This window comes from Pristiophorus japonicus, chromosome 27 (genome assembly GCF_044704955.1).
Source record: "Pristiophorus japonicus isolate sPriJap1 chromosome 27, sPriJap1.hap1, whole genome shotgun sequence".
Lineage (NCBI taxonomy): Eukaryota > Metazoa > Chordata > Chondrichthyes > Pristiophoridae > Pristiophorus > Pristiophorus japonicus.
In genome coordinates this window covers 16,659,572-16,674,332 of record NC_092003.1, presented here as the reverse complement: position 1 = coordinate 16,674,332, position 14,761 = coordinate 16,659,572, and the positions used below count along the sequence as shown (strand labels likewise).

The 14,761-nt window shown below is 50.1% G+C and overlaps 1 protein-coding gene across 1 annotated transcript in view; it reads right to left on the bottom strand.

Annotated features, from left to right (window-relative positions):
• Window positions 1-1,150: 1,150 nt before the first annotated feature.
• Window positions 1,151-14,761, bottom strand: part of LOC139239374 (atypical kinase COQ8A, mitochondrial-like) — a 54,344-nt gene continuing 40,733 nt past the window's right edge. Inside the window, exons 12-15 of the mRNA XM_070868049.1 lie at window positions 10,126-10,233; window positions 8,990-9,055; window positions 2,311-2,397; window positions 1,151-1,435 (exon numbers count right to left, since the gene is read on the bottom strand). Of these exons, the coding sequence (XP_070724150.1) occupies window positions 1,157-1,435; window positions 2,311-2,397; window positions 8,990-9,055; window positions 10,126-10,233 (540 nt within the window). The 3' untranslated portion in view covers window positions 1,151-1,156. The remainder of the gene's footprint in view (window positions 1,436-2,310; window positions 2,398-8,989; window positions 9,056-10,125; window positions 10,234-14,761) is intronic.

Below are 14,761 nucleotides of genomic sequence, written 5' to 3'. Positions count from 1 at the left end.
CCCCTCATACTTTTGAACACCTCGATTAAGTCTTCTCTTAACCTTTTCTGCTCCAAGGAGAACAACCCCAGCTTCTCCAGTCTCTCCACGTAACTGAAGTCCCCCATCCCTGGAACCATTCTGGTCAATCTCCTCTGCACCCTCTCCAAGGCCTTGACATCCTTCCTAAAGTGCGGTGCCCATGATTGGACACAGTACTCCAGCTGGGGCCTAACCAGTGTTTTGTACAGGTTCAGCATAACGTGAAGCTTGAAACGTCAACTAGAATTATAGCCACTGGGATTTGAAAAATGGGAATAAATTGCACCTCCTGCCCATTCACTCCCATTGTACACAATCCCAATGGACCCAAACCCCTTCCCATTCACTCCCACAATACACAATACCAATGGACCCAAACCCCTTCCCATTCACTCCCACTGTACACAATCCCAATGGACCCAAACCCCTTCCCATTCACTCCCATTGTACACAATCCCAATGGACCCAACCCCCTTCCCATTCACTCCAACTGTACACAATCCCAACGGACCAAACCCCTTCCCCATTCAGTCCCATTGTACACAATCCCAATGGATCCAAACCCCTTCCCATTCACTCCCACTGTACACAATCCCAATGGACCCAAACCCCTTCCCATTCACTCCCACTTACACAATCCCAATGGACCCAAACCCCCTTCCTGTTGTACAGCATGGCAATGAAGGAAGAAGAAACATACTATATTTGGGAGAGCCTCCTTGTGCAATTGTGAGAAGTTAGCACAGGCAGTGTCATCATAGTGAACACATGTTGCTCAGTTTTCCCGCACTAACTCCCTCTCAGTAGATAGGTGCATATGTTTGCAACCGGCTGCAAGCATAAGGGTTTAAATGGGCCGAGTGCATTAAATTAAATTTAAGAAAAAAAGTAATCCAAGTACCATCCTGCTGGAAGCAATGCCAACTATTGTCACTTCGAACTGGACCCGACTGCTTTCACATCTGGAGTGCACGGCCGTTACCACACATCTGGATAGTAGGCGGGTCAAGGTGGGGTGGGGGAGGGGAAAGGGCTCTTTTCGGCAGCCGCACGTAAGCCCCCAGTTATCCTCCACCCTCCTGTCCTGCCTGAGCCCGCCTCCCCCCCTCCACCGTGCCCCACCCTCCTACGTGGACTAGCGTGCCCCGCCCCAGTATCGGGCGTAGGCCTCGTCGAACATGGACTTGCACGCCACGTGGGCCTTCAGCTTGGCGCAGACCAGGAAGGAGCCGGCCATCTTGCGGTGGAGTGAGTAGGTCTCCTTGGGGGGCGGGGTCAGGCGGTGCTGGAGCATGATGGGAAGGATGGCGTGGATGCGTTGGGTCGTGGTCTGCGAGCCAAAGTCGAAGGGCTCGGACGAGGAGAAGGCTTCGCCCAGGATCATCACAGCATCAACGTGAGCGTCCTTCATTAGCTGCGGAGAAAAGGTCACGGGGTCAGTGGTAGGAACAAGACCGAGCTCGCCGCTCTCTGCACGTCCTTACCCAATAGGGGCTCAGTGTTCACAGGCCATCACATCCCCACACAATTTTACGATGTGCATCACGTCAAAAAAGCTGCATTGAGAGAGTGGAGATGGAGGGAGAGCGACACTAAGTGAGCTGTGATATTGAGGTGTCTACTGGATATGGTCCACATCTCTTTGAGCCATACAGGAAAGCGGGTATCACTACAGCCCTGTAGACGATAAGCTTGGTACCAGATTTGAGGTCCTGGTCTTCGAACACACTCTTCCCAAGGCGCTCTATTCAGAACTCCTACACGGCCCCAGGTGGGCAGAGGAAGCGTTACAAGGACACCCTCAAAGCTTCCTTGATAAAAATGCAACATCTCCACCGACAGCTGGGAATCCCTGGCCAAAGACCGCCCTAAGTGGAGGAAGAGCATCCGGGAAGGCGCTGAGCACCTCGAGTCTCGTTGCCGAGAGCGTGCAGAAACCAAGCGCAGACAGCGGAAAGAGCGTGCGGCAAACCTGTCCCACCCTCCCTTTCCTTCAACCACTGTCTGTCCCACCTGTAATTCCCGTATTGGACTGCTCAGTCACCTGAGAACTCACTTTTTGAGGGACTGCCTGTGATGATGATAAGAGAGACACAGCAGAGGGAGGCAGTGAGAGGTGTAACTGATTGAGCTGTGATATAGGGGGACACCAGCAGAGGGAGGCAGTGAGAGGTGTAACTGACTCAGCTGTGATATAGAGCGGCACCAGCAGAGGGAGGCAGTGAGAAGTGTGGGGGGCAGGTGGGGGGAGAATCAGCTAGTGTACAGGGGCCCAGTTTAAAGACTCACCTTTGTTTCATAGCCAGTGAGGAACTTGAGCTCAATGGATTTGTTCAGGACGGCCTCTTGGTCCAGTTTAGCTGCAGATCGGATAATCTGATCCCGGACACAGAATCTCAATTAATCACCATTCATACCGATTCCTAGTGTCCCAAACCCCACAGGCTGCAGCTTCCTCTATACTGTCCCATCAAACATTCCCAGGGCAGGTACAGCATGGGGTTAGATACAGAGTAAAGCTCCCTCTACACTGTCCCATCAAACATTCCCAGGGTAGGTACAGGGGGTTAGATACAGAGTAAAGCTCCCTCTACACTGTCCCATCAAACACTCCCAGGGCAGGTACAGGGGGTTAGATACAGAGTAAAGCTCCCTCTACACTGTCCCATCAAACACTCCCAGGGCAGGTACAGGGCGTTAGATACAGAGTAAAGCTCCCTTTACACTGTCCCAAACACTCCCAGGGCAGGTACAGCACGGGTTAGATACAGAGTAAAGCTCCCTCTACACTGTCCCATCAAACACTCCCAGGGCAGGTACAGCATGGGGTTAGATACAGAGTAAAGCTCCCTCTACACTGTCCCATCAAACACTCCCAGGGCAGGTACAGGGGGTTAGATACAGAGTAAATCTCCCTCTACACTGTCCCATCACACACTCCCAAGGCAGGTACAGCACGGGTTAGATACAGAGTAAAGCTCCCTTTACACTGTCCCAAACACTCCCAGAGCAGGTACAGCACGGGGTTACATAGAAACATAGAAACATAGAAAATAGGTGCAGGAGCAGGCCATTCAGCCCTTCTAGCCTGCACCGCCATTCAATGAGTTCATGGCTGAACATGAAACTTCAGTACCCCCTTCCTGCTTTCTCGCCATAACCCTTGATCCCCCGAGTAGTAAGGACTTCATCTAACTCCCTTTTGAATATATTTAGTGAATTGGCCTCAACTACTTTCTGTGGTAGAGAATTCCACAGGTTCACCACTCTCTGGGTGAAGAAGTTTCTCCTCATCTCGGTCCTAAATGGCTTACCCCTTATCCTCAGACTGTGACCCCTGGTTCTGGACTTCCCCAACATTGGGAACATTCTTTCTGCATCTAACCTGTCTAAACCCGTCAGAATTTTAAACGTTTCTATGAGGTCCCCTCTCATTCTTCTGAACTCCAGTGAATACAAGCCCAGTTGATCCAATCTTTCTTGATAGGTCAGTCCCGCCATCCCGGGAATCAGTCTGGTGAACCTTCGCTGCACTCCCTCAATAGCAAGAATGTCCTTCCTCAAGTTAGGAGACCAAAACTGTACACAATACTCCAGGTGTGGCCTCACCAAGGCCCTGTACAACTGTAGCAACACCTCCCTGCCCCTGTATTCAAATCCCCTCGCTATGAAGGCCAACATGCCATTTGCTTTCTTAACCGCCTGCTGTACCTGCATGCCAACCTTCAATGACTGATGTACCATGACACCCAGGTCTCGTTGCACCTTCCCTTTTCCTAATCTGTCACCATTCAGATAATAGTCTGTCTCTCTGTTTTTACCACCAAAGTGGATAACCTCACATTTATCCACATTATACTTCATCTGCCATGCATTTGCCCACTCACCTAACCTATCCAAGTCACTCTGCAGCCTAATAGCATCCTCCTCGCAGCTCACACTGCCACCCAACTTAGTATCATCCGCAAATTTGGAGATACTGCATTTAATCCCCTCGTCTAAATCATTAATGTACAATGTAAACAGCTGGGGCCCCAGCACAGAACCTTGCGGCACTCCACTAGTCACTGCCTGCCATTCTGAAAAGTACCCGTTTACTCCTACTCTTTGCTTCCTGTCTGACAACCAGTTCTCAATCCACGTCAGCACACTACCCCCAATCCCATGTGCTTTAACTTTGCACATTAATCTCTTGTGTGGGACCTTGTCGAAAGCCTTCTGAAAGTCCAAATATACCACATCAACTGGTTCTCCTTTGTCCACTTTACTGGAAACATCCTCAAAAAATTCCAGAAGATTTGTCAAGCATGATTTCCCTTTCACAAATCCATGCTGACTTGGACCTATCATGTCACCATTTTCCAGATGCACTGCTATGACATCCTTAATAATTGATTCCATCATTTTACCCACTACTGAGGTCAGGCTGACCAGTCTATAATTCCCTGTTTTCTCTCTTCCCTCCTTTTTTAAAAAGTGGGGTTACATTGGCTACCCTCCACTCCATAGGAACTGATCCAGAGTCAATGGAATGTTGGAAAATGACTGTCAATGCATCCGCTATTTCCAAGGCCACCTCCTTAAGTACTCTAGGATGCAGTCCATCAGGCCCTGGGGATTTATCGGCCTTCAATCCCATCAATTTCCCCAACACAATTTCCCGACTAATAAAGATTTCCCTCAGTTCCCCTTCCTTACTAGACCCTCTGACCCCTTTTATATCCGGAAGGTTGTTTGTATCCTCCTTAGTGAATACCGAACCAAAGTACTTGTTCAATTGGTCCGCCATTTCTTTGTTCCCCGTTATGACTTCCCCTGATTCTGACTGCAGGGGACCTACGTTTGTCTTCACCAACCTTTTTCTCTTTACATACCTATAGAAACTTTTGCAATCCGCCTTAATGTTCCCTGCAAGCTTCTTCTCGTACTCCATTTTCCCTGTCCTAATCAAACCCTTTGTCCTCCTCTGCTGAGTTCTAAATTTCTCCCAGTCCCCAGGTTCGCTGCTATTTCTGGCCAATTTGTATGCCACTTCCTTGGCTTTAATACTATCCCTGATTTCCCTAGATAGCCACGGTTGAGCCACCTTCCCCTTTTTATTTTTACCCCAGACAGGAATGTACAATTGTTGTACTTCATCCATGCGGTCTCTAAATGTCTGCCATTGCCCATCCACAGTCAACCCCCTAAGTATCATTCGCCAATCTATCCTAGCCAATTCACGCCTCATACCTTCAAAGTTACCCTTCTTTAAGTTCTGGACCATGGTCTCTGAAATTACTGTTTCATTCTCCATCCTAATGCAGAATTCCACCATATTATGGTCACTCTTCCCCAAGGGGCCTCGCACAATGAGATTGCTAATTAATCCTCTCTCATTACACAACACCCAGTCTAAGATGGCCTCCCCCCTAGTTGGTTCCTCAACATATTGGTCTAGAAAACCATCCCTTATGCACTCCAGGAAATCCTCCTCCACCGTATTGCTTCCAGTTTGGCTAGCCCAATCTATGTGCATATTAAAGTCACCCATTATAACTGCTACACCTTTATTGCATGCACCCCTAATTTCCTGTTTGATGCCCTCCCCAACATCCCTATTACTGTTTGGAGGTCTGTACACAACTCCTACTAACGTTTTTTGCCCTTTAGATACAGTTAGATACAGAGTTAGATACAGAGTAAAGCTCCCTTTACACTGTCCCATCAAACACTCCCAGGGCAGGTACAGGGGGTTAGATACAGAGTAAAGCTCTCTCTACACTGTCCCATCAAACACACCCAGGGCAGGTAGAGCACGGTGTTAGATACAGAATGATTCTCTGGCTACATGGTTGAAAGCTCATTTTCGGGTCAAATATGACATCGAGGTTGCGAACAGTCTGGTTCAGCCTCAGACAGGAGTTGGGGAGAGGGATGGAGTCAGTGGCTAGGGAACGGAGTTTGTGGTGGGGACCGAAAACAATGGCTTGGGTCTTCCCAATATTCAATTGGAGAAAATTTCTGCTCATCCAGAACGGGATGTGGGACAAGCAGTCTGACAATTTAGAGACCGTGGAGGGGTGGAGAGAAGTGGTGGTGAGGTAGAGCTGGGTGTCATCAGCGTACATGTAGAAACTGACGCTGTGTTTTCGGATGATGTCGCCGAGGGGCAACATGTCGATGAGAAATAGGTGGGGGCTAAGGATAGATCCTTGGGGGACACCAGAGGTAACGATGCGGGGGCGGGAAGAGAAACCATTGCAGGTGATTCTCTGGCGACGATTAGAGAGGTAAGAATGGAACCAGGCGAGTGCAGTCCCACCCAGCTGGACGACGCTGGAGAGGCGTTGGAGAAGGATAGAGTGGTCAACCGTGTCAAAGGCTGCAAACAGGTCAAGGAGGAGGAGGAGAGATAGTTTGCCTTTGTCACAGTTACAAAGGATTTCATTTGTGACTTCGGTGAGAGCCGTTTCGATACTGTGGCAGGCGCAGAAAGCGGATTGGAGGGATCCAATCGTGGAGTTGCGGGAAAGATGGCCACAGATATGGGAGGCAACAACAGGTTCAAGGACTTTGGAGAGGAAAGGGAGGCTGAAGATGGGACGGTAGTTTGTAAGGACGGAGGGGTCAAGGGTTGTTTTTTTCTTGAGGAGAGGGGTGATGATGGCAGATGGAGACAGTACCTGAGGAGAGAGAACCGTTAATAATATCGGCTAACATGGGAGCCAGGAAGGGAAGTTGGGTGGTCAGAAGTTTGGTGGGATTAGGGTTCCATTCTTTCCTACATTACAACAGTGACTCCACTTCAAAATGTACATCAGTGGCGGCAAAGTGATTTGGGACATCCGGAGGTCGTGAAAGGCGCTATAAAAATGCAAGTCTTTCGTCTTTCTTTTTCAATCTCCTCTGCACCCTCTCGGAGGCCTTGACATCCTAAAGTGCGGGGCCCAGAACTGAACACAATACTCCAGCTGAGGCCCAACCTGCGTTTTAAAGATTTAGCCTAACGTCCTGCCTATGTACACAGGATTACATAGGTTATGTGGCACAGAAACAGGCCATTCGACCCCACCAGTCCATGCCCGCGTTTATGCTCCACTCGAGCCTCCTCCCGTCTTTCCACATAGAACATAAGAACATAAGAATTAGGAACAGGAGTAGGCCATCTAGCCCCTCGAGCCTGCTCCACCATTCAACAAGATCATGGCTGATCTGGCCGTGGACTCAGCTCCACTTACCCGCCCGCTCCCCGTAACCCTTAATTCCCTTATTGGTTAAAAATCTATCTATCTGTGACTTGAATACATTCAATGAGCTAGCCTCAATTGCTTCCTTGGGCAGAGAATTCCACAGATTCACAACCCTCTGGGAGAAGAAATTCCTTCTCAACTCGGTTTTAAATTGGCTCCCCCGTATTTTGAGGCTGTGCCCCCTAGTTCTAGTCTCCCCGACCAGTGGAAACAACCTCTCCGCCTCTATCTTGTCTATCCCTTTCATTATTTTAAATGTTTCTATAAGATCACCCCTCATCCTTCTGAACTCCAACGAGTAAAGACCCAGTCTACTCAATCTATCATCATAAGGTAACCCCCTTATCTCCGGAATCAGCCTAGTGAATCGTCTCTGTACCCCCTCCAAAGCCAGTATATCCTTCCTTAAGTAAGGTGACCAAAACTGCACGCAGTACTCCAGGTGCGGCCTCACCAATACCCTATACAGTTGCAGCAGGACCTCCCTGCTTTTGTACTCCATCCCTCTCGCAATGAAGGCCAACATTCCATTCGCCTTCCTGATTACCTGCTGCACCTGCAAACTAACTTTTTAGGATTCATGCACAAGGACCCCCAGGTCCCTCTGCACTGCAGCATGTTGTAATTTTTCCCCATTCAAATAATATTCCCTTTTACTGTTTTTTTTCCCAAGGTGGATGACCTCACACTTTCCGACATTGTATTCCATCTGCCAAACCTTAGCCCATTCGTTTAACCTATCTAAATCTCTTTGCAGCCTCTCTGTGTCCTCTACACAACCCGCTTTCCCACTAATCTTTGTGTCGTCTAACTCTATCAGCATATCCCTCTATTCCTTTCTCCCTCATACGTTTGTCCAGACTCCCCTTAAATGCATCGATACTATTCGCCTCAACCCCTCCCTGTGGCAACAAGTTCCACATTCTCACCGCTCTCTGGGTAAAGAAGTTTCTCCTGAATTCCCCATTGGATTTCTGGGTGACTATCTTATATTGATGGCCTTTAGTTATGGTCTTCCCCATAAGTGGAAACATTTTCTCTGTATCCACTCTATCAAAACCTTTCATCATTTTAAAGACCTCTATTAGGTCATCCTCAGCTTTCACGTCTCAAGAGAAAAGAGACCCAGCCTGTTCACCTTTCCCTGATATGTATACCCTCACATTTCTGGTATCATCCTTATAAATCTTCTCTGCACCCTCTCCAGTGCCTCTATATCCTTTTTATAATATGGTGACCAGAACTGTACGCAGTGCTCCAAGTGTGGTCTAACCAAGGTTCGATACAGGTTTAGCATAACTTCCCTACTTTTCAATTCCATCCCTCTAGAAATAAACCCTAGTGCTTGGTTTGCTTTTTTTAAATGGCCTTGTTAACCGTGGCATTACTTGTACTATATGCCTCTATTAATAAAGCCAAAGATCCCGTTTGCTTTTTTGATAGCTTACTCAATTTGTCCTGCCACATTCAAAGACTTGTGTACATAAGCCCCGCACCCCCCCAACCTCCGGGTCGCTCTTTTCTTGCACCCCCTTTAAAATTGTACCATTTAGTGTATATTGCCTCTCCTCATTCTTCCAACCAAAATGTCTCACTTCACACTTCTCTGTGTTAAACTGCATCTGCCATGTGTCTGCCCATTTCACCAGCCTGTCCCTGTCCTCATGAATTGTTACTATCTTCTTCATTGTTTCCATGTTTTGTGTCAAATAAAATGGAGGGAAAAAATGACCTACCTCAATATACTGATCCGTAAACTCCTTGTCAAATTCCCGCGTTGCTCCAAAGTCCAGCAGGGATACCTGAGATCAGACAGACGGATCAGCATCAGGTCGAGTGCCACTGCGTATAGTCCCCACCCTCTGTCATGTGACAGAGCGGCAGGGGAAAACCACCACAGACACGGAGAGTGCTTCATAACTCCCTCCCTCCCCAAGCCAGCTCTCCGCTAGCCCCCCCTCATTAACCCCGGCCCCTCCCAGCTCCCCAAAACAGTCGGCCGAGATCGGGAATCATATTTAACAGGAGTCCCTGATGGGGAGACTCCCTCTGTAAAAGAGGTCCCTGATGGTGAGACTCACTCTGTAAAAGGGGTCCCTGATGGGGAAACTCCCTGTGTAAAAGGGGTTCCTGATGGGGAGACTCCCTCTGTAAAAGGGGTCCCTGATGGGGAGACTCCCTCTGTAAAAGGGGTCCCTGATAGGGAGACTCCCTCTGTAAAAGGGGTCCCTGATGGGGAGACTCCCTCTGTAAAAGGGGTCCCTGATGGGGAGACTCCCTCTGTAAAAGGGGTCCCTGATGGGGAGACTCCCTCTGTAAAAGGGGTCCCTGATGGTGAGATTCACTCTGTAAAAGGGGTCCCTGATGGAGAGACTCATTCTGTAAAAGAGGTCCCTGATGGGGAGACTCCCTCTGTAAAAGGGGTCCCTGATGGGGAGACTCCCTGTGTAAAAGGGGTCCCTGATGGGGAGATCCCTGTGTAAAAGGGGTCCCTGATGGGGAGATTCCCTCTGTAAAAGGGGTCCCTGATGGGGAGACTCCCTCTGTAAAAGGGGTCCCTGATGGGGAGACTCCCTCTGTAAAAGGGGTCCCTGATGGGGAGACTCCTTCTGTAAAAGGGGTCCCTGATGGGGAGACTCCCTCTGTAAAAGGGGTCCCTGACAGTGAGACTCCCTCATTTAAAGGGCAACCATTCTTTCCAAACTTCAAGCAGGACAAACCGCTGGATAAACCGGGATTGTAATTAGGATCGACTCCCCCTCGGCCCAGGGGCTCACAGAAGGCCCGGGGGTTAGAGTTCGAACCCCACGCTTCTCCCGCCCTGCACCCACCCTCCTTTAGATAGCATGGGGCTCACTGCCGCTGTACGTACCTTCCCAGTGCGCGGGTCATAGAAGAAGTTCGACCAGTTGGGGTCAGTCTGCATGTACCTGAATTCGAAGAGCTCTCGCAAACACAACCTCAGGATGTTGGCACAGATCTGTGTGGGGAACGAAATCAAAGTATGACGTCACAACAAAGGAGGAAAGTGATTGATTCAATTAATATGGAGGAACCACAGGACAGAAAGTGAATGATTAAGACAGCTAAAGACTGATTTAACTTTTCTTCCAATGACAGGTTGTACCTCTCCAGTCTGGAACTCTTTAGTCCGGAAACATCCCTGGTTCGGCATCATTCCCGGCGGGGGAGGCGTCCCGCGCTGTTCGTGGCAGTAAGACTGCCCCTCTTATCCCCGCTGCCTCCGGTCCCCCCTCCAGGTCGGGTCAGCGCGGAGAGGGAGCGAGACCCGAGCTTTGCAGCCGGAGCGTGGCGGAGGCGTACAGGAGCCCAAGCGCTGTCATCAGGACCCGGTAAGTCTAGGGTCAGCGTGACCTCCCATAGTCCGGAAAATTCTCTGGTCCGGCACCGGTCAGGTCCCAAGGCTGCCGGACCAGAGAGGTCCAACTGGCACTGTTTTTCAGATTTTAACTTAATGTATAATTATTCTATATATTATTTAATTTTGTTTAAATATAATGAATTTATTAATAGTATTGTAGAATCCTTATTGTGGTATTTAACCATATAAATTGAATTTCTCTTATTTTTAGTTTTTCGCCTCTGTCTATCTGCGTGCGCATTTTGGCTGCCGCTTTGGACCCGAACCTTTCACCTCTTTTTATACTTCCATCTCGCGCTTTTACTCTCTTTCCCTCCCTGGTCAGTATCTAATGTCGTTATGCCACCTCTCATCTCTCCTCTCTCATACACTCTGTCCTCTAAAATCCCTCCGCCAACACTTCATTACTCTACAACCTTCCCACTCTTCTGCTGCCATCCCAGACTTGACTCCCTTTTAGACAAACCTGCAGCTTCCCTCCGTGCCTCTCTTGGCATCCTCCGAAGGGCCCACTGTGACACTCGCCACCGTGTCCTCACAAGCAGCAACCCCAATTGTCCCATCCTACTCTCTCACCGACCTTACCGCCCAGCTTGCCCAGGGAGGGCTAACCTTGCAAATCTCCTCCCCGTACAACTCATCCTTCCAAGCGCAGACCCTGTGTATGCTGACAGTGGATCAGCCATGACCGATCTTCTCCGCATCTCTTTACAGAATGTCCGTTCACTTGCCAACTTGGCCCTTGCCATCCATGACCTTATCGTGGATGACTTCATCGACATCATGGCACTAATCGGAAACTTGGCTGAAGGACAATGACACACTACTTTTAAATCGGAGCCTCCCCTCCCGGCTATACCTTCCACCACCTGCCCCGCCCAGATTGCCATGGTGGCAGTATAGCTCTCATCACCAAATCACACCTTGGTCTGCCCCCCTACTCCTCCAGCACTTTCTCCTCCTTTAAACATCTCACCTTACTCCTCTCTTTCAAAATTCTCGTTCTCTACCGCCCATCCAAGTATGATAAAAATGTCATCACATTGAGATAGATCCTCACTGCTTTCCTGCCTCGGCCTATGCATCGAGTGACTTCTCATCCTCGGTGACTTCAACCTCCATCTCAATTCATCATGCTTTCTCGGTTCTGAATTCATTACTCTCCTGTCCTCCTGTAATCTCTCCTTCCATGTAAACTCCCCATCCCATATTCACGGCCACCCCCTTGACCTTGCAATGTCTCGTGGCCTTGCTATTCCAGCATCTATCTGAAGGTGAACCAGACTGTTCGCAACCTCGGGGTCATATTTGACCCGGAAGTAAGTTTCCGACCACATATCCGCGGCGTAACTAAAACCGCCGATTTCCACCTCCATAACATCGCCCGTCTCCGCCCCTGCCTCAGCTCTTCTGCTGCTGAAACCCTCATCCATGCCTTTGTTACTTCTAGACTTGACCGCTCCAACTCACTCCTGGCTGGCCTCCCACATTCTACAATTAAAGATAAAGCCATATCTGACCACTTCCTTGTATCGCTCTCGATCCACACCCTGCTTCCCCAATCCAAAACTATTTCCTTCTGCATCCGCCCCTGGAAAAAACTCTCTCTAATCTCTGTTACAACTGCACTTATCAACTCAAAATTGTCCAGCCTTTGGCCCTCTTTTAATAATGACATTTTTGCAGCCACCGATCTCCTCAACCAGACCTTCACCACCACCTTTGATTCTATTAAAAAGATTACTCCCTCCCGCGCTGGCCATTCCCCCGGTACAGCCCTCATCGTCGCTCCCTCCAGTCAAAAGGGGCGCAGACTTGAACAGATGTGGCGGACAACCGGTTTAGCCATTCACCGCCAGATCTGGCTCGAACACATAAAACATAATCAGTTCCCACTCTAGTCTAAATTCTGGAATGCAAAAATAAACCCCCGGCTACCATTCTCTACTGCTAACTGTCTCCTTAAACCCCTCTCCCCTGTCTCCACCACACTCACCTCCAACGACAAGTGTGAGGACCTCGTGGACTTCTTTGTCTCGAAGATTGAGACCATTGATCAGCTGCCTCTGCCAGTTCCCTTCCTTCCCCTAGCCCACCGGGACAAACTTCCTCTGAGGCTCCCACCTGCCCTGGCCCTAAACTCACATCTTTCTCCAGTTTCTCTCAGATCTCCCCTCACGACCATTACCAGCTCATCCTGTCCATGAGACCCACTTCCTGCTGCCTTGACCCTATTCCCACCAAACTGCTGACCACTCAACTTCCTTTTCTGGCTCCCACGTTAGCCGACACTGTTAACGGTCCTCTCTCCTCAGGTACTGTCCCCCTCCCCCTCAAATCTGCTGTCAACACCCCGCTCCTCAAAAAACACACCCTTGACCCCACTTTGCTTGCTAACTATTGTCCGATCTCCAGCCTCCCTTTCCTGTCCAAAGTACGTGAACATGTTACTCCCAAATCCGTGACCATCTTTCCATGAATTCAATGTTTGAATCATTTCAATCCAGTTTCTGCCCCTGCCACAGTACCGAAACGGCTCTCATCAATGTCACAAATGACATCCTTTGTGAGTTTGACAAAGGCAAACTCTCCCTCCTCGTCCTCCTGGACCTGTCTGCAGCCTTTGACACAGTTGGCCACTCCATCCTCCTCCAACGCCTCTCCACCATTGTCCAGCTGGGTGGGACTGTACTCGCCTGGTTCCATTCTTATCTCTCTAATCGTCGCCAGAGAATCACCTGCAATGGTTTCTCTTCCTGCTCCCGCATCGTTACCTCGGGTGTCCTCCAAGGATCTATCCTTAGCCCCCACCTATTTCTCACCTATATGTTGCCCCTTGACAACATCATCCGAAAACACAGCGTCAGTTTCCACATGTACGCTGACGACACCCAGCTCTACCTCACCAACACTTCTCTCCACCCCTCCTCGGTCTCTAAATTGTCTGACATCCAGTTCTGGATGAGCAGAAATTTTCTCCAATTAAATATTGGGAAGATCAAAGCTATTGTTTTCAGTCCCCGCCACAATCTGCGTTCCCCAGCCACTGACTCCATCCCTCTCCCCAGCATCTATCTGAAGGTGAACCAGACTGTTCGCAACCTCGGTGTCATATTTGACCCGGAAGTAAGTTTCTGACCACATATCCGCGGCGTAACTAAAACCGCCGATTTCCACCTCCATAACATCGCCCGTCTCCGCCCCTGCCTCAGCTCTTCTGCTGCTGAAACCCTCATCCATGCCTTTGTTACTTCTAGACTTGACCGCTCCAACTCACTCCTGGCTGGCCTCCCACATTCTACACTGTGCTCACTGCCCTGTGTCCTAACTCGCACCGAGTCCCGCTCACCCATCACCCCCTGTGCTCACTGCCCTGTGTCCTAACTCGCACCGAGTCCCGCTCACCCATCACCCCCTGTGCTCACTGCCCTGTGTCCTAACTCGCACCCAGTCCCACTCACCCATCACCCCCTGTGCTCACTGCCCTGTGTCCTAACTCGCACCGAGTCCCGCTCACCCATCACCCCCTGTGCTCACTGCCCTGTGTCCTAACTCGCACCGAGTCCCGCTCACCCATCACCCCCTGTGCTCACTGCCCTGTGTCCTAACTCGCACCGAGTCCCGCTCACCCATCACCCCCTGTGCTCACTGCCCCGTGTCCTAACTCGCACCGAGTCCCGCTCACCCATCACCCCCTGTGCTCACTGCCCTGTGTCCTAACTCGCACCGAGTCCCGCTCACCCAGCAGCCCCTGTGCTTACTGCCCTGTGTCCTAACTCGCACCGAGTCCCGCTCACCCATCACCCCCTGTGCTCACTGCCCTGTGTCCTAACTCGCACCGAGTCCCGCTCACCCATCACCCCCTGTGCCCACTGACCTACATTGGCTCCCGGTTAAACAACAACTCGATTTCAAAATTCTCATCCTTGTTTACAAATCCCTCCATGGCCCTCACCCCCTCCCTATCTCTGTAATCTCCTCCAGCCCCACAACCCCCCCAGAGATGTCTGCACTCCCTAAATTCTGCCCTCTTGAACATCCCTCAATGTAATCGCTCCACCATCGGTGGCCGTGCCTTCTGTTGCCTGGGCCCCAAGCTCTGGAACTCCCTCCCTAAACCTCTCCG